The sequence below is a fragment of the Columba livia genome, chromosome 9 (assembly GCF_036013475.1).
Source record: "Columba livia isolate bColLiv1 breed racing homer chromosome 9, bColLiv1.pat.W.v2, whole genome shotgun sequence".
Lineage (NCBI taxonomy): Eukaryota > Metazoa > Chordata > Aves > Columbiformes > Columbidae > Columba > Columba livia.
In genome coordinates, this window is record NC_088610.1 from 20,025,120 (window position 1) to 20,049,733 (window position 24,614).

At 60.8% G+C, this 24,614-nt stretch overlaps 2 protein-coding genes across 27 annotated transcripts; one reads left to right on the plus strand and one right to left on the minus strand.

The window, feature by feature from the left end:
* Positions 1-862: 862 nt before the first annotated feature.
* SNED1 (sushi, nidogen and EGF like domains 1) lies at positions 863-22,229 on the plus strand. 26 transcript variants are annotated; one of them, XM_065074178.1, is made up of 33 exons: positions 863-1,272; positions 4,051-4,338; positions 4,932-5,072; positions 5,750-5,912; positions 6,801-6,926; positions 7,051-7,164; positions 7,938-8,051; positions 8,327-8,440; positions 8,574-8,690; positions 8,974-9,099; positions 9,382-9,486; positions 9,941-10,054; positions 10,190-10,306; positions 10,792-10,908; positions 10,994-11,110; positions 11,341-11,454; positions 11,537-11,710; positions 11,903-12,016; positions 12,889-13,002; positions 13,408-13,521; positions 13,606-13,719; positions 14,320-14,616; positions 15,690-15,873; positions 15,963-16,075; positions 16,600-16,878; positions 17,300-17,450; positions 17,716-17,798; positions 18,329-18,487; positions 18,604-18,720; positions 19,173-19,263; positions 19,761-19,844; positions 20,048-20,085; positions 20,476-22,229. In XM_065074178.1, exons 1-32 carry the CDS (start codon positions 1,069-1,071, stop codon positions 20,082-20,084), a joined length of 4,416 nt encoding a protein of 1,471 aa, XP_064930250.1. In that variant the 5' UTR covers positions 863-1,068; the 3' UTR covers position 20,085; positions 20,476-22,229. The 26 variants fall into 26 exon arrangements, with proteins under 26 accessions (XP_064930250.1, XP_064930254.1, XP_064930255.1 ...); XM_065074182.1 differs by having other exon boundaries at positions 18,329-18,415; XM_065074183.1 differs by having other exon boundaries at positions 18,329-18,415; positions 19,176-19,263.
* Positions 22,230-22,318: 89 nt separating this feature from the next.
* MTERF4 (mitochondrial transcription termination factor 4) lies at positions 22,319-23,667 on the minus strand. The gene is made up of 3 exons (XM_065074211.1): positions 23,192-23,667; positions 22,939-23,123; positions 22,319-22,832 (listed from the first exon to the last, which is right to left on the minus strand). Exons 1-3 carry the CDS (start codon positions 23,532-23,534, stop codon positions 22,479-22,481), a joined length of 882 nt encoding a protein of 293 aa, XP_064930283.1. The 5' UTR covers positions 23,535-23,667; the 3' UTR covers positions 22,319-22,478.
* Positions 23,668-24,614: the final 947 nt, after the last annotated feature.

Below are 24,614 nucleotides of genomic sequence, written 5' to 3' on the forward strand. Positions count from 1 at the left end.
TGCCGGGACCCTGGACAGGGCTGGATGGGGTTCTCCCTTGTGTCCCCCCCCAGATGCACCCATGCACCCTGGATGCTTGTGCTGCGGGGTAGGTTGGGTGCAGCCGTGGGGGTGCTGGGAGGTGGGAGGGGATGGGGTCACCGAGCCCCCAAGTCCAGCTGGATCCATCACCGCAGCACCTGCCCAGCCAGCACCCATTGTTCACTGTCAATTAACTGTCAAACCCCACGGGTGCTTTCTAGCAGGGTCTCCCAAGGGGCAGCCCCTGACAGTTTTCTGGGGGGGCTTTTTGGTCAAACCATTTGCTGATGATAAATGTAGGGTAGGTGTGTTTGTGGTTTTTTACTATTTTTATTTTTTTTTTCTCCAGTGGAAACAAAGAGGCCTTTGAACCTGAAGCACAACTTAAAACACAGCATTCCTGAAAAGAATTTCCTGATAATATTTTTAGCACCTGGGGGGAGAAAAAAAAAAAAACAACGGCAAATAACACCAGTTTTTCCTCTTCCACTATTTTTTTTGTTTCCCCTCCAGCCCTCTGTTTTAAAGGAGCAGTGGGCACCCGCTGCTGAACTGCAGCTGGAGGGAGCGGGGTCACGGCTGGCCCTCTGCACCCACGCGTGCCCTCGGCTAGTGGCGACTGCTCCCCCGCGGGGGAACGAGGGGGCGGCGCGGGGTCCCTGCGAGGGGTCCCTGCGAGGGGCCTGGGGAGGAGAGCGCGGCACAGTGGTCCCCTGCCGCCCCCTCCCCCGCTTTATTTGCATGCCCCGCCTCACACCGCGGCACGCTCGCTGCGCCGAGCGCCCATTGGCTGGCCGCACTCTGCCTATGCAAATCAGCCGCGGGGGGCGGGGCTGCGAGGTGAAGGGGTTCGGCGCGGAGCTCCGCACTGCAGTGGGTCCTTGGTGTTGGGGCCGCGGCTCCGAGCTCCGGCCGCCATCTCCGAGCTCCGTGCCCGTCATCTCATCTCCGTGCCCGTCGGCGGGCGCCCTTACCCCGCCTTCCTGCCATGCTGCGGTGGCCGGTGTCGGCGTCGGCGTGAGCGGCGAGCGGCGGATCCCCGCGGCCATGCAGGGCCTGGCGGGCTGGGCCGTCTTGGTGGCCCTGGGCGAGTGGCTGTGGGCGGGCGGCGTGGTGCCGTTGGCGGATTTTTACCCCTTCGGGCCCGCGCAGGGCGACGCCGCCACGCGGAAGCAAGACGACGGCGGCTCCGAGCTGCGGCCCCTCTCCATCCCCTTCCCCTTCTTCGGCGCAGGGCACACCGGCCTCTATGTGAGTACCGGGATGCAGTGGGGATAGCTTCCCCTGCGGCCTCCGGTTTCATTTGATTTCATTTGATTTTTAGATATTACTATCCTGCTTGGCTGGACCTAAGTGCATCTGGGTTTCCACAGGTGCTGTTGGTGGTCCCCGTTTAACTCGGAGCATCAGCGGAATAACTGTGTGCTGAGGGTGGGGGGAGGTACGGCCGGGCCTCTGGCTCTGGGGTTGTGCTGGACCCCTGGCTCAGTGGGGCTGAGGCTGCCCTGGATGCTGTGACGGGGGTCCTGGCCCTGCCATGCTGTGGGTGCTGAATGGAGCTCTGGACTTAGCCCTGGCTGGAGCCTGGGATCCCCACGCTCCGTGGAACCAGCCGGTGCAGGGAGCTGGGCATGGCTGATGGGTGACAGCCCTCTGGATTGTGTTGCAGTGGGCTGGGTTGGTGCTTGTCACATCCTGTTCCTTCTGCTCTTCTCCCTGTGCCCGTGGGGCAGCTGGGCCGCTGGGACCCCCACCAACGTGCTCCCTTGCAGCCCCTGAGCTGCGCGGAGGGGATTATGGCCAGAGATCTCGGGTTGTGCCTGGCCCATCATTGTCACCCGTGGCTGTGGCCATCAGGCAGAGGAGCAGCCCTAAGTTGCCCAGTTGTCCCTGGAGCCTTTTGGGTGTCTCTGACTCTGACCACCTGCCTTGTGTCCTTGGGTGGGTCTGGCGCAGTGAATCCGCTGGCATACTGGTCCCTTCTCCCTGGTTTGCTCTGGGCTGACTGATGATCTGGACCTGGCTGACAGAGGAGTGGGCTGAGTATTGTCTCAGAGATGGGCTTGTGTACTGTCCCGCCATCTCAGCTAAGTGCAGGACGTCCTTGGTCCTTAGTGATGTTTTTTTTTTTCTCCTGATAAAAGCACCAGCCCTGCTACCAGGTGGGAAGGACCTGGGCTGGGGGCTTGAGCCACAGTGGGAGGATAGAAGAGGCTGTGGGAAGCTAGGTGATGTGATGGCTGTCCCGTCCGGGATCCGCAGCACAGCTCTGGGTCTCGGAGGGGCTTCAGGGGTCAGAGGATGGTATGTGCCCATCCCCTGAACCAAGACCCCTGGATTCTGCAGGGCCAGCTTGCCTGCCCCTGTCAGAGGGGTTGTTGTGGCAAGGCTGTTCCTCCCTGGGCAGCCACTGTCCTGGGGGAGCGGGTGTGAGGTTGGGCTCACCTGGAAACCTCCATTCTTGAGGGCTGCCTCCAACCACCCCCTCCTCCTTTGCAAAAACCAGCAACAACAAAAAAGCCCTTCTTGGCTCTGGTTCTCTCCCATCTTGCTTTAATCAGGGGAAGAATGTTCCTCTGTGGACACTGTGGGGTTACAGAGGCTTTGGGAAGCAGGAATCCTCTTCCCCTTAGTCAGAGCAAGGACTGCCCTGGGTTCACATGGAGAGGCTGGGGACCCTCCTCGGGGGTTGGGGAGCCTCCCCAGGGGCTGCACAGTCACAGCCTGGTTGCCCACCCTCAGTCTGGACACATGGGCAGCTGGGACACAGGCACGCTGGCTTCGGCATGGCTCCTGGTGGGATGCTGGCTCCTCGCCAGCACGTGAGCGTGGTACCGCTGCCTGCCCCTCCCTGCTGTGTGCCAGCGCTGCTCCCTGCTCGACAGCCTCTTGCCTGCACCGTGAGCCTGCTTTCCCACTCTGCAGCCCCGGGGCTTGTGGGCAGTGCTGCCAGCATCTAGCCTGTGCTGCTGTGGCTTGCAGGCAGCACTGTGGGCAGGGGAATGGAGCGTGTGGGAGCGCCATGCTCCACTGGGCTTGCCATTGTGGCAGGATGCTGGCAGTCTCCTCTCAGCAGTTTGGGGGCTGAGGACAAGAGCAGTTCCCTTTGACCCCTGCCCCCTTGCTACATGCTCAGGCAGCAGTGCAGGCAGGGGCTTTCTTCCCCTTCTGTGCCTGCACTACATCCACAAGACAGGAGGCAGCACTCCAGGCAGCAGCATGCCCCGTCTCCAGCTGCCTCCCCTTGGCTGAGGGCTGTCTGCACCATGCATCCTTGGGCCAGGCATCCCTGAACCCTAATAACCCCACTTAACTAGTGCTGGGGAAGGGCAGTGTCTTGTGTCGGGTGTCTGGCATCCTCTGCTTTAATGAGAGCAGCCTGCCAATGCCCAGCCAGCACCAGGGGCTTTTTGCATGGGATGGTGGCACTTGGTCAACTGGGGACCGGAGCTCATTAGCTTGACTGCTTGTTAGCTCACTTGCAGCGCTGTGCGTGCCAGCGGATGGACTGCTGCCTGGCAAGGCTCCTGTGCTGGTAGCCGCCTGGCTCGGGCACGACCCCCATGCCAGGAGGGTGGCAGCAATGCCTGGCCCTAGACCCCAGCCCTGCAGGCTGCATCTCGGCCGGGAGTAAGCAGGGAGTGAGCGAAACAGCCCCTTGGCCAAGAGCACTGGTGCGAGCCGGCCGAGCATGCCGGGCGCTGTTTGTTTAAAGCGCTGGGGCCGCTGCAGTTTTCTCAGCTGTTGCCCCTTCCCCTGACCCAGCGCACTGGAGAACAGGGCTGGGTTTGTTCAGGCGCTGTGTCCCTGCAGCCGCGCTTGAGCGAGCGGCTGGGGCGGGGACTGCAGGCGCGGGGGGCTGCGGGCGCCCGGACATGTCTCCACTTCCAAGGGCAGGAAGGGGAAGTGCTCCAATATTTGTGGAAAGTGGGGGAAGGGGAAAGGTGAAATGGAAAACACCTTTAAGACATTCCTGCCGGCAGCAGGAATCAGCTGTAGCTGCCAATTTCTTTCCATCCCTCTCTTCAGGTGAACAACAATGGGATCATCTCATTCCTGAAGGAGGTCTCCCAGTTCACGCCGGTGGCCTTCCCCATCTCCAAGGACCGGCGTGTGGTGGCTGCTTTCTGGGCAGATGTGGATAACCGGCGGGCGGGCGATGTGTATTACCGGGAGAGCACCGAGCAGCCCATCTTGGAGAGAGCGAGCAGGGACATTGTGCAGTATTTCCCCGAGTTTCCGGGGTTTTCCGCGCAGTGGGTCTTCATTGCCACCTGGTACCGAGTGACCTTTTTCGGGGGCAGTTCGTTTTCACCAGTGAGTAGCAGGGGCAAAGCAGCTGTTAGTTTAGGGGTAGTTTTTTTTAAAAAGGAGCTTCCCATTGGAGCTCTGGTGCCTTCCCCAGTGGTGGCACTCCTGCCATGTGTGGCACAGAGCCATCAGCAGGCCTAAGCAGACCCCAGCGGCTCTATCATGATGCCTTGTAATGACAGAGCAGTGCCAGCTTGGCAAAACCAAACCCTCCTCTTTGTGCTGCATGGAGGCTGTAAATTGCCGGCATCCCCCTTCCCAGGCAGCAGCAGGGTGGCGTTTGCTTGCCTGTGTTCGCCTGTGTCTGGCTGGTCACAGACAGGGTTCAGGGCCCTTTTTCCAGAGGCCTGATAACCACATTTCTCCACGTTTTTTCCAGTTCCCCAGGGAGCAGAAACGAGCTGTTCTGCTGGCTGTGGGGATCATGACACCTTAAGCTTAAAATAAGTAAATGCAACTGCCTTTTCTAGCAGTGGAGGACTGGGCCTCAAAGAAACACCCCTTTTCTCGATGCATCTTTTTGTTTTCTGACTGGTTTTTGGCTGGCTCACCTGTCCCTTTTCTGCCTGCTCAGCACTTTCTTCCCCTCTCTGCTGCAGGTAAACACTTTTCAGATTGTCCTCATCACGGATGGCAAGCTGTCCTTCACCATCTTCAACTACGAGTCCATCACCTGGACCACGGGTATGCACGCCAGCAGTGGGGGGGACTTTGCTGGGCTCGGCGGCATTGCGGCACAGGTAAGCGGCGAACACAGCCCCTGGGGTGTCCAGGTAGCACATCTGCATTGTGAGCTCACAGCTCCTGGTTTGGGTTTTTTGGAGGTGGAAAGCTTTTTTTAGAAAAAAAGAAGTTCTTAAATATCCATGTGTACTCTGGCTCCCAAAGCTGAGACCATACAGGGGGCTTTGTTATCCCAAAACCAGAGGTCTTTGCCTTGGCTGCTGCCTCATAGTCCCTTTTCCTTCCTGACCTCAGCCTTAAGGAGCAGCTGCCACAGCCAGCACAGCTTTCACTTGTATTTTTGTTTCATCCTTGTGTGTGTTGTTGTGTTTAAGGGGTGAAAAAAAGCCAACACCTACAAAAACCCCAGTACCTATTCAGATGTGTGAATTTCCCGGCAGCTGATCCGTGCTTGGCTCCCTGCCGCCAGCCTGCAGCAGGCAGGAGATTGCTGCAGGTGGAGAGGAAGCTGATGGGTTTGGAATTCCAGGGGAGGGACCGGGTGGCTGCTTTGCCCCGGTGTGCTGCTTTCGTCCCCGCACGTGGGCAGGGCTGAGCGCTGGCTGGTGGCACATGGAAAGGGACAGTTGGTCTAAGCACTGCTGAGTGGCAGGAGAGATGAGCCCTCATGCTCAAGCTGCCTTGCCCCATGTGTTAGTGATGTCTCTTTACTCTCTTGCCCTTGTTCTCCCAGGCAGGTTTTAACGCTGGTGATGGAAAGCGCTACTTCAACATCCCTGGATCGCGCACCGATGACATCGCTGACGTGGAGATGACGACAAATGTGGGTATCCCCGGGCGCTGGGTGTTCAGAATCGATGATGCCCAGGTGCAAGTGGGGGGCTGCAGCAATACAAGTAAGAGGACAGCAGTTAGGTTTATTTAACTCTCAACCCAACCCCACACTGTTCTCCAGCCCCGTCTTTCCCTGCCTCAACCCCCACCTCTGGGGGTGGAGGAGATGGCTCAAAGGGCTTGGGGAGGGAGGGGAGACAGCCATGGGGGGAACGTCCTCAGTGCCTACTGTGGCTGGGGATGGCACCCACAGGTGCCCGGGGCTGGGAAGGGGCTGGGAGAGCAAACTGGGAGGGGAGGAAGACTTTTGAGACAAAAAGAGCCTGCAGGGAATGATGAGGGAGTCTGGGGAAGAGGTGATGGTGCACAGGCAGGGCAGGGCAGAGGGGCTGGCACCCTCGGGGGATGTCCAGCTCCATCAGTCTCGGGGGGCTGGGGCGAACCATGTGGAGGGCTGGATGCAGCCTCCCCTGTGGGGCTGGGGCACTAGGGCTGGGCTGCATTCCCCACCGTGTGGGTCCTGACTTGTCCCTGTGGAGCTGCTGGCCTTGCATTCCTCATCCCTGCTCCCCACAGCTGTGTTTTCCCACCCATGATCTGTGTATGTCTTGCATTACCAGTGGGTTTGCTGTGCACGGGCTCTCTGGTCCCGCTTTCCCTCTGCCCCGGCTGATAAATACGGGCACAGCTGTGTCCCCACAGCTAGTGGGACTGACCCTGTGCAGCTCCTCTCCCTTGTACAGAAGGCATAAAACTGCCCCCCAAAGTCCCAGGAGAGCCCTGGAGGAGCAGACCCTGCCCTGCCATGAGGCAGGCAGCCCCCGTTGGGCTCCCCGAGCACCCCGGGGAGCCGGGCGGGCACAGGGCTGGGCACAGAGCCTGGCACTGGTGTGGTGGGGGATGAGCCCTGCTGGGGCACGGGCTGACGGGGTGCACTGCCTGTCCCACAGCCTCTGTCTGCCTGACGCTGCGGCCCTGCCTGAACGGGGGGAAGTGTATCGAGGACTGCATCACGGGGAACCCCTCCTACACCTGCTCCTGCCTGGCTGGCTTCACTGGGAAGAGGTGCCACATCGGTGAGTGCTGGCCCCGCACTCTCAGTGCTTTGCCCTAGGGAGCAGGTGTCGCTGCTGGCATCACTGCTGGCACTCTGTCTGTCCCTGTGCTGAGCTCCTGCCCCAACCTGGGGCTTTGTTTCAGATGTGGACGAGTGTCTCTCCCACCCATGTCAGAATGGAGCCACCTGCCTCAACGGTGCTGGCAGCTTCAGCTGCAGGTGCCTGCCGGGCTTCAGAGGCACCAGCTGTGAGAGTGGTGAGCACGGGGCTGCCGGCGCGGTGGGGCTGTGGCTCTTTGCTGCACTTGAAGAGTGGGGATCCCAGGCTTGGAGGGCCCAGCTGCGCTTGGCAGGGCTCTTCAAGGCCAGGGCTCACTGTGGCAGCTGCTGGGCTTGAGCGGCTGGTGACGGCCAGCTTGAATTTCAGCTTGCTGCAGGCAAAGGAAACTTTGCTCTGGCCGTGGGCCCTTCCGGCCGCGGGCAGCCTGCTCCGTCAGGGGCTCGGCTCAGCGCTGCTGCCAGTGCCTCTCCCACCACCGCTCCCTTAAGTGAGAAAAGCTGGCGGGTAGTGCTTAAACAGAAGGCTTGGAGGCCCTGCTTTTGCTGGGGGTGCTCTGGTCCCAAGCCTTGCGAAGCCAGCAGGGACTCTCCCAGTCCCTGGCAGGGGCCATGGTGGCTGGTTTCCACTGCCACTGGCCTCTGCCCACTGGTGAAGTGCCACCAAAGCATTTGGCTCTTGGTGAGCCTCCACACTGGTGGAGAAGGTGAGCAGGGAGTTGACTTTTGGGGAAGGGAGGGAGAAACGCCCAGCACCGCATGCTGCCATCCTTGAGGTGCAGGGTCTTGAAAGGGCTGCCCATGGAAGGGCTTTGAGAAGAGCCATGGCCAAGAACATAGCTGCTGCGTTGGTTGCTCTGAGCTGTGCTCTTTGCCTGGCCCCAGCCTCACTGTGTGTGCAGAGGATGCCATGTTCCAGTCCTGCGCCTGGGTTGATCCCTTCTCTTTCCCTCTTTCTTTCACTGTCCTGCAGAAGAGTTGCCATGTGAGGGCAGGGAGTGCCAGAATGGTGGGAGGTGCCAGGCAGCAAATGGGACGGCAACATGCTTGTGCCAGCCGGGGTACACGGGGACGGAGTGCCAGACAGGTAGGTGGCAGGAACCGGTGCGGAAGGGAAATGGCGACACGTCATGTCTTGCCAAGCTGCCTTCCTGCCCTGCTTCTCCCCCAGCCACATTTTTGGGAGAGGAGCACTTGGTGTTGTCGGTGGCACTGATTTTGTTTGTTTTGTTTGTTGTTTTGTTTTGTTTTCTCCTGGCTGTTGTCTTCCTCCTCCCAAGCATCGTCTTGGCTGGGAGGTAGCGGGGGAACTGGCATCACCTGTGCATGGCCTGACCCCCCCTCCCCGGCCTCCCCTTGCAGAGGTGAACGAGTGCGAGTCCAGCCCGTGCCTGAACGGTGGGCACTGTGTCGATCTGGTTGATAACTTCACCTGTGTGTGCCTGGAGCCCTTCGTGGGACAGCGCTGCCAGACAGGTGCCTGTTCCTGCCTGCACACCGGCATGACCCGTGCCAGGGACGGTGTTCCCCGGGCTCCTGCGGTCATCACAACCCCTTTCCCAGGGCCAGGCTCTGCTCATCACTCGCTTCCTTGCTTTCTCCCACCCAGACTCATCTTCCTGTGAGGATCGGAGCTGCCGGAACCGGCAGACGTGCAACTACATCCGCCCTGGCCGCTACATCTGCACCTGCTCCCCGGGTTATTACGGCAACAACTGCCAGTATGGTGAGTGGAGCCACACCTCATCCTGCCCAGCGCGGGAGTGGCTTGTGGGGGAGCTGGCCAGGAAGGGACGAATGGCTAAAAAGGGTCTGTATCCAGTGTGGCTAGTGCCAAAGGGCAGCGTGTTCAGGGGGGTCGTGGTGCTGCCGGGAGGGAGCTCCTTCCATTGGGGCTGCTCAGCCGTGGTGGGGGCTCGAGCGTGAAGCTGTAGCTCTGCCATGGCTCCCCTGGGACAGCAGGTCCCCAGGATGGGGTGGCTCTTGTTCAGATGTGTCCCCCCTCACAGGTGGGCCTCAGGTGCCCGGTGCCTGCCTCTCCCAGCCCTGCCAGAATGCGGGAAACTGCCTGGAGACGGAGCAGGGCTACATCTGCGAGTGCCAGGAGGGCTATAGCGGGCAGGACTGTCGTGACAGTGAGTGCTGGGAGGGGTCTCTTCAGTGGGGTCTCACATCTCTAGGGGAGACCTTGTGCTCCTGAGAGGGAGAAGCAGCCACCCTGGAGAGCCTGTTCAGGGGCTTTTGAACTGAACAGTGGGTCCATCCTGCTGAGGGATGCTGTCCCTGGGGGTCTGGGAGGCCTCATGGCTGCCAGCCACCCGAGTCCCCACTAGGGGTGGCATCTGGCAAGGCTGCTTGGCTGTCCCAGCCCTGCAAGCAGGAGGGGTCCTGGGAAGCTCTTATTTCCTCTCTTGCAGAGCTCTCAGAGGGCTGTGAATGTCGCAATGGGGGCAGCTGTCTGGAAGGGAACGTCACCATCTGCCAGTGCCTGCCTGGGTTTTTTGGTCTTCTCTGTGAATTCGGTAGGCAAAGGCTTCTTGATCACCATGTTTGTTCCCTCTGGCAGGCAGGCTATTTGGCAAGCCAGGAGACACCCTGCCCATGCCTGAGCCTAGCACAGTACCAGGGCATGTACTGGATTTGAGCCTGGAAATTTTGTTCCCTGCTGAGGAGACAACACTTACATCTCCATCGCTCCTCCTTGAGCCAGAGCCATGCCTCTCCCAGCCCCTGGCCACAGCCCGGCTCCCCCACACGGGGAGAGAACCGCAGCCTTCCTGTGTTCCCACTCCAAAGCTAGCTGGGCATCCAGACTGGCCATTGCCATTCGCATGGTCTGTGCTGAGGGGTACAGAGGGTCCCTCCCGTCTCATCAGACCCTGCAAAGTTAGAAGACTCCCGTTTCTGGCCAGGCAGCTGGCTGTGTGTCCTCCTGCCACCGGCTGATGGAGGTGGGCGCTGGCCATGTGTTTGCAGAAGTTACCACCACCCCATGCAACGTGAACACGCAGTGCCCAGACGGCGGGTACTGCATGGAGTATGGCGGGAGCTACCTCTGCGTCTGCCACACGGACTATGGCACCAACCACAGTGAGTCTCCTCTGCGGGGATGCGGAACCAGCCCGGGGGAGGGGCATGTGATGGGGCCCAGGAGGATGAGCCAGGGAGCAGCTCTCACACCCCTGATTGTACATCCTCAGTGATGCCCTGTGATTGGCTTTGCAGCGATGCCGTCACCCTGTGACTCAGAGCCCTGCCTGAACGGGGGGTCCTGCGAGGTTCACGATGACTCGTACTCCTGCGAGTGTCCTCAAGGATTCTTTGGGAAACACTGCGAGAAAGGTACCCAGACAGAGCTCCCTGCTGGCCCTGGTACCTGGCAGGGGGTGGGAGAAGAGTTTGGACCCTTGTGGGAGATGAGCAGCTGCTTGCTGAGCTGCAGCTGGAAGTGGGTGCAGGTCACCCCATCCTCATCCCACAGGGTGGAGGAAGGATTGCATTGTTCCCTTCATGGCCCCTGATAGTTGCAGCAGTTGATCCAGTTCTGTTTCCCACACAAACCCATCAGTGTTGGAGGTTTTTCTTTTTGTGTGCCTGAGCTTCTGGCCTCAGAAGCAGCCACCAGTTCCCTGGCATTGTGTGGCTGAGGCCCTGGCACTAGTCTGCAGGGGTGTTGTTTCGCAGTGTTGCTGAGCCCAGGGCTGAGCCACAGTGCACTCGGCTTTCCTGCACGCAGTGAGGGGTTTGTTGGGGTGCTGGTGGGAGGCAGCGGCTCTCATGGTGCTGGCAGCAGTGGGTGACCTCTGCTCTCGGTGGTCTCTCTGCAGCCAAGCCACAATTCTGCAGTCCAGGGCCCTGTCGCAACGGGGGCACGTGCCGGGAGGCAGATGGCGAGTACCACTGCAGCTGCCCCTACCGCTTCACTGGCAAGCACTGTGAGATTGGTATGATTGGTACGATTGCCCCCCCAGGAGGAGAGGCAGCAGTCATCCTCTCTCTGCTCAGCCCCTGCCTGCCCTGTGCCCCCAGGTAAGCCGGACCCCTGTGCCTCAGGGCCCTGCCAGAACGGGGGCACCTGCTTCCACTACATCGGCAAGTACAAGTGCGACTGTCCCCTGGGCTATGCTGGCCGGCACTGCGAGATCGGTAGGTGTGAGTGGGGTGTGCCGCTGCTGGGGGCTGCCTGGGGAGGTGTTGGGGCTGCCGTCAGAGCTGACAGCTGTGGTGGCAGTAAGTGAGCCTCACTGCTTGCTTTGAGCCCCCTTTGCTCTAGTTGGAAGTGCTTCAGCTCTTCCGCACACCCTGCTGGAGGAGGTGGCTCTGGTTTCTGGGCTCTGCCAGCTCCACAGCAGATGCTCTTTGCTCTGCTCTTCCAGTGCCCTCCCCATGCTTCCCTAGCCCCTGTGAGAATGGTGCTACCTGTGAAGACCTTGGCAGGGGCTACACATGCACGTGCCCCATGGGCTATGTAGGGAAGCACTGCCAGTCCGGTAAGGGCCTTGTGCTGCCCCTGCCAGCCAGGGGCTTGGGGTGCCTCCGTGGAACCCCACTCACTTCCCCATCTCTCCTCAGAGGTCGACTGTGGCATCCCTAGCGAGGTGAAGCACGCCCAGGCCTCCTTCAACTCCACCAAGGTGGGCTCGCTGGCTGAATACCAGTGTGAGCTGGGCTACACCCTCAGTCAGCACAACCACCCCCGCGTCTGCAGCTTGCCAGGTGTCTGGAGCGACCCCCCCGAGTGCGATGGTGAGGAGCGCTGGGGAGTGGCTGAGCCCTGGGGTGCCATCCCAGTGGGCTGCGGTCACAGCCATGGCTTGGTGACCCCAGGACGCGTACACCAGTCCTCCCTTGCCCCCATCTGTAGTCAGAGCCCCCTGGAGACCCCAGCCCAGTGCTCACATCTCTTGCCTTGTCTCTCCCCTGCCCAAATGCCTGCAGAGATTGATGAGTGCCACTCCCAGCCCTGCCTGAACGGCGGCCAGTGCAAGGATCGTGTTGCTGAGTTCCTGTGCCTTTGTGAGATGGGTTACACCGGCCACCGCTGCGAGTTGGGTAAGAGACTGTGCCAGTTACGCCCTAGGGCTGCAGTGGGTGGCAGTCACACACCCTTTTCACCCTCTGGCTCCCAGGGAACGGCAGTACATGCAAACCACAGCCAGAAGCTGGACTGCCCTCACTTGTGTGCGCTGGCTTCAGTGTCCTGCTGGTGTGCTCTGATCAGCCTGCAGTGAGGGCTCCTCTCCTAGAGCCTCTGGCCGGCTGTGGATTTGCCAGCAGGGAGATGGTGCTCCCAGTCAGGCAGAGGAGCAGGCAGGGCTCAGGGGCATGTGCACCACTCGTGCCCCCCTGCTGATGGATGCTGGTTGGGCATCCCCATCACTGATGGGGCAATGGCTTCTCCTGGTGTGTGTTAAGCCCGTGCAGAGAAGATCTCGGGATCTGGGTGTGGGGTGCTCTGCTTGGCTCCAAAGTTATTGGCCAAGTGAAGGGGGAAAAAGCAGTTTGAGGCTGCATGTTTTTGGCCATGCTGAGCTTCTGCTTCTATGTGTGCGCACGGTTGTGGTTGAAGGGGTGCTGGGCAGCATGGTGGCTGGTGGGACTCTGTGGCAGGTGTGAGCCCAGTGCCTGGTAGGAGCTGGTCGGATGCCCACTGCAGGGACCTGTTGGCACAGCCCTGCGCTGCCCGCTGTGTGCCCGTGGGCATGTCCCCATGCCCAGCTCCTGCTGCAGCCCAATGCAGGGGCAGGGGGGTCCCAATAGCCCCAGGGGTGGGGCTGTTCCTGGCTGCTGGACTTGGGGGTAGTAAGTGACCCGAGGAGAGTCTGTGCCCTGTGGGAGAAGTGCTGCCTCTCCAAACCCTCCGTCCCTTGCCTCTGAGCCTGTTGCTGTGCTGAGCCAATGCCTCTCCTCCTGCTGCTCCCCAGATGTCAATGAGTGCCAGTCGGAGCCCTGTAAGAACGGTGGGACCTGCCAGGACCTCCCTGGGTCCTTTGCTTGCTTCTGTCCCGAGGGCTTTGTGGGGACCCAGTGCGAGACAGGTAGGGACTTGCCCTTCCCGGGGTGGCAGAAGGCTGGACTGTGGGTGCTGGGATGCTGGTCACTGTTTTGGGCACCTTGATCTCAAGCCATCAGCTGGGCACTTGCTGCCTCCTTGCCTGCAGTTTTGAGGGCAGAGCTGAAACTGCTCCCGGGGAGGAGGACGCAAGGAAGAAGGTGTCTGCCAGTGATGGATCCCCATTTGAAGCCATCTGCCCCCTGCCAGGGGAGGTGGCTGCTGCAGTGCTTGGGTGGAATCCTGGGTCCAGCCCAGCTGTGCCGAGCTTTGGGCTGCAAGTCCGTCCTGCTGCCCCTTCAGGGGTGGTTGTTGCTGCGGGCAGCGGCCCAGGGGTGCTAGCTGGGCATGCCGGAGTGCCTGCTCACCACTGGCCTGCTCCTGCTTCCAGAAGTGGATGCCTGTGAGTCAGGTCCTTGCCGAAACGGAGGGGAGTGCGAGAGCTACAGAGGCTCCTACCTTTGCGTGTGCCCCGAGGGTTTCTTTGGCTACCACTGTGAGACAGGTGAGGCGTGCGGGGCGGCTCAGCGCGGGGCAGCCCCTTGGCCAGCCGGCAGCACTAACGCTGGCGGCCGGCACCTCTCCACAGCCAGCGACCCGTGCTTCTCCAGTCCCTGTGGGAGCAGAGGCTACTGCCTGCCCAGCAATGGCACCCACAGCTGCACCTGCAAAGTCAGCTACACAGGCAAGAGCTGCGAGAAAGGTAAAGGCTCTCGGCAGCGGCACCAGGACGTGATGCGGGGCTCAACGCTGGCCAGGCGGTGACCACCGCCTGTGAGGGTCTCGACGCCATCCAGGACCATCAGTTCTCCTTGAGGCGGGCAGGGCAGGGCCCTCGCCTCCGCAGTGGCAGCGCAGGCCCCAGCGATGCTGTGGGCAGGTGCTGTCATGCTGAGCCACTGCCGTGGGCACAAGGATGCTGGGGACAGGTTTCCCAGGCCTTCTGTGGTGATGGCAATCCCTTGGGTGTGCTTGGGAAGGGAGGTGTGTGAGGGAAGCCTCTCACTGCTGGCACCAGCCTCCCTGTGGCCCCATCTCACTGATGCCTTAGCCCTGGCATGTGGGGCAAGTGCTCAGCCATGGGCGCTGCCAGATGGCGGTGGCCAGGAGCCCTCCCGTTGCCCTGGTTCCTGCGCCTGCCAGGCTAGTGGTGGCTGGCGCCTGCAGGGCTCTGCCAGGCACGCTGAGGGGAGAGCCAGGGCCCCATCCTCCATTGCTGCCACTCTGCCTCTTGCTCCCGGGGTCTGTTCTCTAAAGATTCATGGCGTTACCTCTCCCCTTTGCTTTTGCCCACACCCTGAAGAATTGCTGCCACCAACCTCATTAAAGGTGGAAAGGGTGGAGGACACTGGTGTGTTGATTTCTTGGCACCCACCTGAGGACGCAGCCGCCAGGCAACTCATTGACGGCTACGCCGTGACGTACGTATCCCTCGACGGCTCTTACCGCAGGACAGATTTTGTGGACCGAAGTCGTTCTGCCCACCAATTGCGGGCACTAGCCTCCGGCAGAGCCTACAATATTTCTGTCTTTTCAGTCAAACGCAACGTGAACAACAAGAATGATATCAGCAGGCCCATCATGCTCACCACGCGCACTAGTGAGTAGCGTCCCGGGGGGATTGCGGTAGAGAGCACGCGTGGCCACGCTGGTGCCAGGGCTTGTGCCACCTCTTCCCTGTCACTGGCTCCAGTCCCAGCCCAGGCTGGTGCCAACCCCTGGCAAGGTGTGGTGATGCAGATCTTAAAATCCGGCCAGGGACCATTGGAAAGCCCTTGGCACAGAGAATTGCTGTTCTCTTTGCTGTGAGTAAAAGGGGACAGAATGCCCTGCGGCTCACTGGGCCCCTGCCCTGGGAGCTGGCAGTGGGGACCGCTCCTGGATCCTGTTCACCAGGTCACTCCTCACCTGTGGGCCTGTGGCAGCGTGCCAGCCAGGGCTGGCAGCTGAGCTGGAGAAGCCCCCACGCCAGCTGGGCAGCAGGGCTGGGTGACCTCTGCCAGCAACAAAGCTCTGTGAGCAAGCTTCCCCGCCATCCCACCAGGCCTGGCATGGGGATGCGCCAGGGAGGGCAGAGGCTGGCAGGGACCTCTGCTCTGCGGGCGGACAGGGGCACCAGTGATGGCATGGGCAGGTGGGTAGCTGCAGTCACCTTCTAAGGCAGGCGGGTGAAGAAATCAAGTGCAATCTGAGGATGGAGGGGATTAGACCTTGAAAAGCTGCCCTCTTATGAGGGGGGGATGGTGGTGGGAAAGCCCATGGGCCACTTCCCCCCATGTCAGGCTGAGATGTAGTGAAGCCCAAGGGAGAAGGCTGGCATGGTGCTGCGCACAGCAGGGTCTGTACCCCTGGCCCCAGTGTCTCTGGAGGCCTTGAGCTGGGGGCAGCGAGAACTGGGCTCGGGATGGCCACCTCGAGTGTGCTGCAGGCTGAGCGCCAGCCTCAGGTACTGTGTCCCATTTGGAGCTGTGGTAGGGGCTGGGGCCAGAGAAGCATCATGGGTGGCACAAGGCCCTGTGGGCAGGCAGGTGGTTGTGCCTCCCGCCTGCCCATGAGTGTGGGTGCCAGCCGGGGAAGCTAATCCAGAAGGGCAGGCAGGACACCCACAAGGGTGTGGGAAAGGGACAGGGTGACCTGCAGCTGACCGCAGTCCTCTCTGCTTGCTCCGGCCAGGACCGCGTCCGGTGGAAGGCTTTGAGATCACGAATGTGACAGCCAGCGCCATCACGGTGCAATGGGCTCTCCACCGGCTCAAGCACTCCACCGTCAGTAGGGTGCGTGTCTCCATCCGCCAGCCGGGGGATCTGGCAGACCGCACTGTGGAGCTGAACAGCAGCGTGGCCAAGTACACCTTCCTGTGAGTGGGGCTGCAGGCAAGCGCCCAGCCAGCTGGCCCTCCCTGGCTGCCCAGCTCACCCCTTCCCACCCTGCCTTCCTCCCACACAGGGACCTGCAGCCAGGAGAGAGGTACATTGTCCATGTCACAACGCTGAGTGGCCAGGGGACAGAAGACCACCCCTCAGAGAGTTTGGCCACAGCCCCCTTCCATGTGTGGACAAGTGAGTGGGGTTGTCTTGGCCACCCCCTGCAGCTGCAGGCGCCCTGGGGCTTGGCTAGCACAGGGCGGCCGGTGGCCAGCGGGAAAGCTGCAAGGAGGGGAAGGTGTGAAAGCCGTCAGCCTGTCTGGCCAGCACGGCGGGCAGGAGACGTGCAGGCAGCCCTCAGGAAGGGCAGGCAAGGCAGCAGTATGTCCTCCCCTGCCAGATGTTGTTCACTACCCAAGACAAACATGAGCTCAGCCCCGTGGGGAGCCTGCATGGGCCTGATTCAGTCCCTGCTGTATGGCAGCCAGAGCGGGGAGGGCCAGACCTGAGAGCCAGAGTGCAGCGAGGCTCTGCCCGCCTTGGTGGGACCCAGTGCTGAGCATGTCCTGGTGCTGAGCATGGCTGAGGCCTCACTGGGGCACAGCCAGGCAAGCGGGGGCCCTGACATGCTTACAAGGTGGGGTGTGAGCAAGTAGGGTGGTTGCCATGCAGGGGTACCAGTGCTGACCTCTTGTCTCCCCTCCTCCTGCCTCCCCCAGGGCCTCTACCCCCTAAAAACCTCACTGCTTCCCGTGTCACCACCACCTCGGTGTCCATGGCATGGGAGAAGCCACCCACTGGTGCCATGGAGGGGTACATCATCAACGTCACCACTGCTCAGAGTGTGAAGAGCCGCTATGTGCCCAATGGGAAGCTTGTGTCCTACACAGTGCGGGACCTGCTCCCCGGGCAGCGGTACCGCCTGTCTGTGACAGCTGTGCAGAACACGGAGCAAGGCCAAGTGCACAGCGAGCCCGTGCACCTCTACGTCACCACCTGTGAGTGGCTGGCTCGCTGCAGCTGGGGTGCTGCTGCTTTGCCGCAGCATGAGGCAGGCAGTGGGCTAATGGGAACGTGGGGCATGGGGTAGGAAACTGGTTGACTGGTGGAGTAAGAAGCCTGTGTGGTCTTGTGCCCTGGGACTGGGTGCTTGCAGCTCTGGGGACAGGATGCAGGACTCCCGCAAAGGGAGGTGGGGGGTTGCAGGGTGCAGCCTCCATGAGCAGAGACCAGCTGCAGACTCACAGCTCGGTGATGCTTCACCGGGACTGGCACTTGCAGCCCAGATGTGCAAAGAGCGTGCATGTGTCCCCAGACAGCCTTAAATGGCAGCTCGGGACTGAGGAGACTGGCTGGGAGCGGGGTTGCTGTGCTGACTCGCAGCCTGACTCTCACTAAGCCTAACCCTTTGGGCTGCAGTGCAGAGGGATGGGGCTGGGTCTCCGGAGAGATGGTGGAGCCAAGCTGGACACGCCCGGGTCCTGCGCAACAGGCTGCCCCCAGCTTTCCTGCCAGAGCTCCGCTTGCTAGCAGATCACGACACAGCTGAGGAGCCCTCACCAGGCCCCAGGTATGCACTGTTCCTGTACTCCTGGCTCTTTTACCAGCGCTTGGCCCAAGCATTGGGTTGAGCAAAGCCCTTTTTCCCAGCTCCCCTGTCTGGGTGCGCACAGGCTTAGGCCTCTTGCCGGTACCCTGGGGCCCTCAGCCAGGCAGCCCTTGTAAGCAGCTGAGCCCATGGGGCTGCCAGCAAGGGCTCCTTCGGCCCCAGCACGGGGCAGCTGCGGCCTGGGGTGCCTGCAGTGCCACATACCCTCATGGCTCTCCTGTCGCAGGTTCACTGAGCTGGTGGATGGCAGAAGGAGGATCAGCGCCAAGTTAAGCACTGCATTGGGCAAATCCATCACTGTGAAGACAGGTGAGTGTTCTGTTGCCTTTCCGGTCTCCTCCTATCACCCAGTGCTGTCTTCTACACCTGCCCCAGGACAGTGTGGCAGTTGGGCAGGCTGCTGTAGGGCTGGGGGAGCCCTAGAGAAGGGCAGAGCTCTCTCACTGGGCAGACAAACATCTGTACTGCTTGCTGGACACCTGCCTGGGGCATGGGGTGATGTGTAGCCATCGAGGAACCCAGAGAGGGCTGTGGCCCAGGCTGGCTGCTGTCCCTGCCCACCACAACAGGAGCCCAGGCAGCTGGCACACGTGATGGCAGCCCTGCGTTCACACACATCTCCACTCTGCCTCTGCTTACCCAGGGCTCCCTGTCCCACAGCCCTCCAGGAAGGCAGAAGCAGTTGCCCTAATTCTAGGGGTGCCAACCGGGAAGGGCTAAACCACTGCCTCAGGCCTGACTCACCCCCCTGATGCTGTGGGCAGGGTGGACCCCATCCGAAGGGCTGCCTTTGGGTCTGGCCCCCACTGGCAATGACACTTGACCCTCTCGTTGCCCAGACCCAGAGGCTCCAGTGAAGCTGGAGAACGCGGAGGTGTCCAGCCAGGGCAGTCTGGCACTGCAGCTGAGCGAGGCGAAGAGCAAGAGTAAGTCTGGGGGAAGCACACGAGGAGCCTGCAGGCAGGCAGGGCACATGGCAGCAGCTGGCTGTCCTTGCTGTAAGGAAAACAAGGGGCATGGCATCCCCCACAGCTGCCCAATCCCTGGGGGTTGCTGAGGGGTGGGACGGGCTGTGCGGCAGCCCTGGGCTCTAAGGGCTGTATGTGTGTTGCAGGTGAGGGGCAGAACTGCTCCACGAACCCCTGCAGGAACGGCGGCGCCTGCGCCAGGGATGCCGAGTCCTACCGCTGTGACTGCCGGCCGGGGTTCAAGGGCCGGCTCTGTGAGCTGGGTGAGTGCTGCGCTCCCTCTGCCAGCGGACGGCGTGTGCCCAGCTTGGCAGCTGTCCCAGCCGCAGGGTTCCCAGGGTGCAGGACACCAAGCGCACCCTGTCCGTACCCAGCTTCTCACCATGTGCAGGCTTCCTAGAGAGGGCTGAGCTGTGCCAACAGCAGAGGGAGGGGCTGGGCTTTGCTTTTTCCAGGTTGGGCAGATCTGGGAGCACAGGTCTGCTCCAGGCCCAGCCCTCTGCCTCCACCTGGCAAGCCAGGCTCCTGCCCTGCCCATGTAGTTTCTTGGGCCCTGTGGGGCTGGGAGCTCACAGTGGGTCAGCTCTGTAGAGCCCAGGCCTCCAGGACAGCAGAGGAGAAACCTGGGGGGGTGCTCACTGGCCCCCTGCCATGGGGCACAGGCAGCCAGGGCCAGAGATGGGTTCGTTGATAGCTCCCTCTCCTGTTCCCCAAGCAGCCTGCAAGAAGGTGCCACACTCATGCACGCGGCTGTACTCGGAAACCAAGTCATTCCCTGTGCGGGAAGGAGGCACCTGCCACTACCTGTGAGTACTGCCTGCGGGTTGTACTCCCCCCTTCCTCTTGTGCTCGGAGCTGGGGACTGTGTCCCCACAGCTCAGCTCCAGAGAAGGGAGAGCGAGTGTGAGGCCGTCTCAGACCCAGGGTGGCAGCTGCCCCCTCCCCAGGGCAGGCTGAGCAGCCTCGTGTGCCCTCGAGCCCCTAGAGCTGCCCCGCCAGCTGCATTTCAGGGCACAGTCCTGTAGTGGTGTTACCTCCCTGTGTAGCAGCGAGGTTGGATTTGATGTTTGTGACCCCCAAACAGTAGCGGATCCCCTGCCTGCTGCCTGCCAGCCCAGCTCCTCTCTACCTTACCATGTGCAAACAGAGGGCTGCCACCAACCCTGCTGAAATACTGGGGCACAGGAAGGAAATACTGCAGCCTGGAAGGAAACTGCAGAGGCCCCCAGCCCCCTGCTTTGCACTCATAAAGCAGATCTGTCCCTGTTATTCCCTACAACTCCGCCCTCTGCTGTCTGTACAGGTACAGAAGAGTCTACAAGGTACAGCAGGACATCTGCTACAAGGAGAGCTGTGAGAGCACCGGTTCCAAGAGAACAACCAGCAGGTACAACTAGCAGCTGGATGCTGAGAGTGCCGGCCTTCTTGTGGCCTGGGGCAGCAGGACACAGCTGGCCAGTCACCCGGCACACCCGGCTGTGCCCAGGCTGGGGGTGGGCTGGGGGAACAGAGTGTGTGAGCAAGGCTCAGATGCCAGCTCGACGTGCCCTCCCTGCAGGACTGAAAGCACTCTCCTCCCTTCTCTTTCAGAAAACCAAGCAACAGTCACACACTGAGGAAGCCGTAGAGTAAGTATCTGCTCCAGGCCTTCCTGCAGCCACACACGCCCCTGCACAGGTAGTGGGCAGAAGGGTTGAGGCCAGAGTGCAGCCCAGGCTCCCGCTGCCACAGCAAGGGGCTGAGGGCTCCACAGCCGCTGTGCTGGTCCAGTTCGGCATGTGGCTGAGGGCCCCTGGTTGTGGCTGGGATGCAGGAGATGGCAGTGCTCTGCAGCTCCACGAACCAGAGACCTCTGCACAGAAGAGGCCCCAGGCGCTGCCTGCCCGTGCAGGGCGAGCCCTGTAAGGGACAAGGCCCCTTTTCTCAGCCTGAGACAGGCACGCAGGGTGGGAAGAGGCAGCTGCAGGGCTTCTGGGGGCCTTTGCACACCAGCTCATTCTTCTCCTGCTCCTTCACAGGATTCAAAGCAGTAGAAGCTTCGTCTTTCCACGTCTAAGGGCTTTTGAAACACCAGGAAGATCTGATCTGCTCCCTGGGTTGAACACAGCAGGGGAACCTTCCTGCCTGGCATCAGCCCCTCTCTTTTGTCCAGCCCGCTAGGGACACACAGCCAGATGGGCATGCCAAGCCGCACTCCCCTCCCTCCACCGCACCAGCACTGCCTTTGCTCGGGCTTGCCTTGCTCCAGCCGCCTCTGCCCCTGAGGAGCTGAGTGCCCATGAACCGCAGCAGCTGGTGCCTGTCCACCCCCCAGCCCCTCCGCACGAGTGCTGGGCCCCCAGCTCTGCTTGGGCATGGCTGAGGCTGAGCCCAGTCCCTGCCAACAGCATCCGCACCAACCTGATTTTGTAATCCAAGGGTAGAAATTACCTGTAACCCCTAAATAAAACAGCCTAAAGCAGACCACAACGCCTTAGCTATCACCTGAAACAATCTGCTTAGGGGAGACCTTCCTGATGTAGACAAGTTAGAAAGGGTGAGCAGCAACGCGAGCAGTGGACACACATCCCTGTCTCCTCTGTTCTCGCAGGGGAAACTGAGGCAGCTTCTACTGCCTTTTTCTTTGCTTTGTAAACAATCCCTGGTTTTAACCACATTTCTAGCTCAGAAAGCAACAGAGCACCTAGAAAGAATTTTAAAAGTGACTTGTAGGGGGAAGTTTGTCAGCTGCCCAGTTAACACCGTACTTGTTCTGGTGCTTGTTGCCTCCAAGCCACAGCAGTGGCTTGGTGCTGAAGCAAGCCATGTACCATCCCCGCACGCTGCCCGCAGCATTTGCCTTCCCTGTGGCACCCGCGGGCACCGAGAGGGTGGTGCTGTGTTTGTGGAGGAGAGGACCAGCATGCAGTGGCTGTCCCACCAGCTGCGGCAGGGCAGGCAAGGAAAAAGTGTAGCTTAGAAACGTTCCTAGTTTTAATGAGTTTGTATGGCAACACTAGTTAAACATAGATTTGTGTATTAACATACACAGTGTATATTATAAATTAATACATACCAGAGATATATCGTAGTTGTGTTATAGAGTGTTATTTCCCCAGCAGCATGGGGGGCAGTGGGGCAGGGCAGCCCTGCCCTCCCATGAGCATTGCAGGGGCAGTTTTTGTTCAGCCGCACGTATGGAGCTGCAGCCTGGAAGGTGCTCTCGGAGCAGAACAGGCTCTGGAGTTTGAGCACTCCTGGCACCACCCTCCCCCTCCCAGGAGCAGCCGAAGAGCACTTGGCCCAGAGGAGCAGCAGCCTGGGAAGCAGCAGGGACTGTAAAGCCCCAACCAGCTCGCCAGGACCATGCTCCCCTCCTGCACATGCTCTAACTCTCCTCCCGGAGGAGAACCGGAGTTGGAGATGGATGTGCCTCGCTCTCTTCCAAGGCTGCCTGGCCCTGCTCCAGCCCCGCTGCCCACACAGTGCGCACACGAGTCCTGTCCTAGGGCAGGAGAAGCCAGGCCTGGTCTGGAAGAGCAGAGAAAGGGGAAAACCAGAACAGCCCATGCTGTCCACAAGGCAGGGGAGGTTTTGGGACCACGCTCAGAATGTGTTTGTACCCCTGCACTGCCAGCCACGAGACCAGCGCCAACAAGGGCTGCAAAGGTGGAGGCAGCACAGCCAGTGCTGCCCCAGGGCCTGTCTCCACAGCAAAGGGCAGCAGGGCCAGCACAATGTGTAACAGCCAGAAGGTTTTAACCTCGCCTTGGAAATAAATTAGTTATTTTTGGTTTTGCCTTTTTTTTTTTTTTTTAATAAAAACACTTTATGGAAACTGGATATTTACTGAAGTAGTTGGTCAAGGAGGAAGAACAAGGGTTATTGTTGTATTCTGATACACGGAATTTATTGCTGCCCTGCACACGGAGCCCTACAGCACTCATGGCTCAGGCCTGTGTGGGTTGGGAGCCCAGCGGCCCCACAAGTGCAGTGTGTCAGCACGGGAGGGCTGGGGCACTGGAGCCTCACCTCCTCACTCTCAGGCTGTGTCGCTTCCTTCGCTGTCCACATCTTCATCTCCTTCTGCGTATCGTGCGTTCCTGTCCTCTTCGTCCTCCTCCTCTTCCTCCTCCTCCCGAGCCAGCAGCCTCTTGAAGACATCATACTCCTCCGCGGTGGCGCAGGCCAGGCTGGCCAGGAAGTCTTTCTCAGGGAGCTGAAGGATGTCCTTCAGTTTTGGGTTACTGGTTTGGGTCTGGCCTTTGTACGGGGTCTGGTAGAGCCCCCGGCGCTCCAGGAAGATGTGCCGGTTCCTGAGCTCGGGGAAGGGCATTTGGAACAGCCGGGCCTTCACCATCTCCTTCTGCGAGACGCCCATCCTGAAGTACACGTACTGCGGAGGGACAGGGCGCTTTATGCACAGCCCCGGCCCCGCACTGCGCCCCCGGCCCCGGAGGGGACTCAGGAGCCGCGTCCCCGCGGGTGGCCGGGCCCTTCACCTGGAAGTGGTGGTGGAGGCGGCGCGGCTCCTCCAGCAGCACGGCGGGGCAGGTCCCCAGCACCTCCCGCAGCTGCTCGGCCGTGAAGAGGCAGCGCTCCCGCAGCAGCCGCACCGCCGCCGCCATCCTCCGCCGGGGCGCGCTGAAGAGCTGCGGGCAGCGGCCCAGCGCTCGCTGCAGCTGCCCTGCGAGCACCGGGGTGAGCGGGCCGGGCACTGCCGCCCCGCAGCACCCCCCCGCCCCGCCGCCCTACCTCCGTCCAGCCCCAGGCGCCGCAGCTCGGCGGCGCGCTCCTGCAGCCGCTCCGTCGGCATCCGCAGCAGCGCCGGGCTTCGCTCCAGCAGGGCCAGGGCGGCCTCGGCGCTGAGCCCCAGCAGCAGCAGCTGCGCCGCCGCCGCCTCCCTGCGCTGCGGGCCGAGCGGGGCCTGCAGCCCCAGGAGCCGCCGGACCTGCTCCTCGCTGAAGCCCATGGCCCGCAGCGCCGCCACCTCCCCGCAGCCGCCGCGGAGACACGGCCCGGGCGCGGTGGGAAGGCTGCGGAGCACTAGGACCCAGCCGGCCGCCCGCCCGCAGCCGCGCAGCAGCCGCCCCGCCATGGCCCAAACCACGTGGCTCCGGAGCCGCGGGAACCCGGAGCCGCGGGAACCCGGAGCCGCGGGAACCCGGAGCCGCGGGAACCCGGAGCCGCGGGAACCCGGAGCCGCGGGAACCCGGAGCCGCGGGAACCCGGCCCGGGCGTACTGGTGCCCTGTAACAGGACTCTTTCTCCCCCGTGTGCATGCAAATGAGCCCAGTTTAGCAGATGGAGTCGAAATACAGTTAATTATAGAGCTGCCCAAGCCCAAGCCTGGATGCTGGAATAAAGTCAACACACAATTATAGAGCCAGGTTCTAGAGCCACACCATATAGACCTATTATGGAGCCAGTCTTCTCAGTGACAACCAATGATAGGATAAGGGGCAATGGGTTCAAACCGGAACACAGGAGGTTCCACTTAAATTTGAGAAGAAACTTGTTCCCGGTGAGGGTGTCAGAGCCTGGCCCAGGCTGCCCAGGGAGGTTGTGGAGTCTCCTTCTGTGCAGACATTCCAACCCGCCTGGACACCTTCCTGTGTAACCTCATCTGGGTGTTCCTGCTCCATGGGGGGATTGCACTGGATGAGCTTTCCAGGGCCCTTCCAATCCCTGACATTCTGGGATTCTGTGATATACAAAACCCTATCACTCTCAGGGAAGCCCTGAAGAACCAGTTGGTTGCACATTTGCATATTGGTTACATAATCATTTTAGCGTCTAATGAGTGACGTTCAGCTCAGGGACACTTTATCCAACAGTCTCGAGATGTGTTAAAGCAAGACAGTGAATTGTGCAGCTTCAAAATGTCTACAGCTGCAAGGTCAGCGGTGCCTGTAGCGCCTGATGAGGTGTTTGCAAGTGCCTCTTTGTCATGTGAGCAGACTGACCAAAGCTGACAGGATTTACATATCCTTAGGTTAGCAATTGCTGACAGGATTTCAACTCTGTACCTCCTTTTCTTTCCAATATCTTTGTCTCACCAAAACCAAGGACAGAGAGAGGACTCTGACCAAAAAGAAAAGAGGAAAAAACCCCTGTGTCATGTAATTCTGTGTCTGTTTTTGAGGCCTGTTTGTGCACACAAACTCCAAACAGGCAA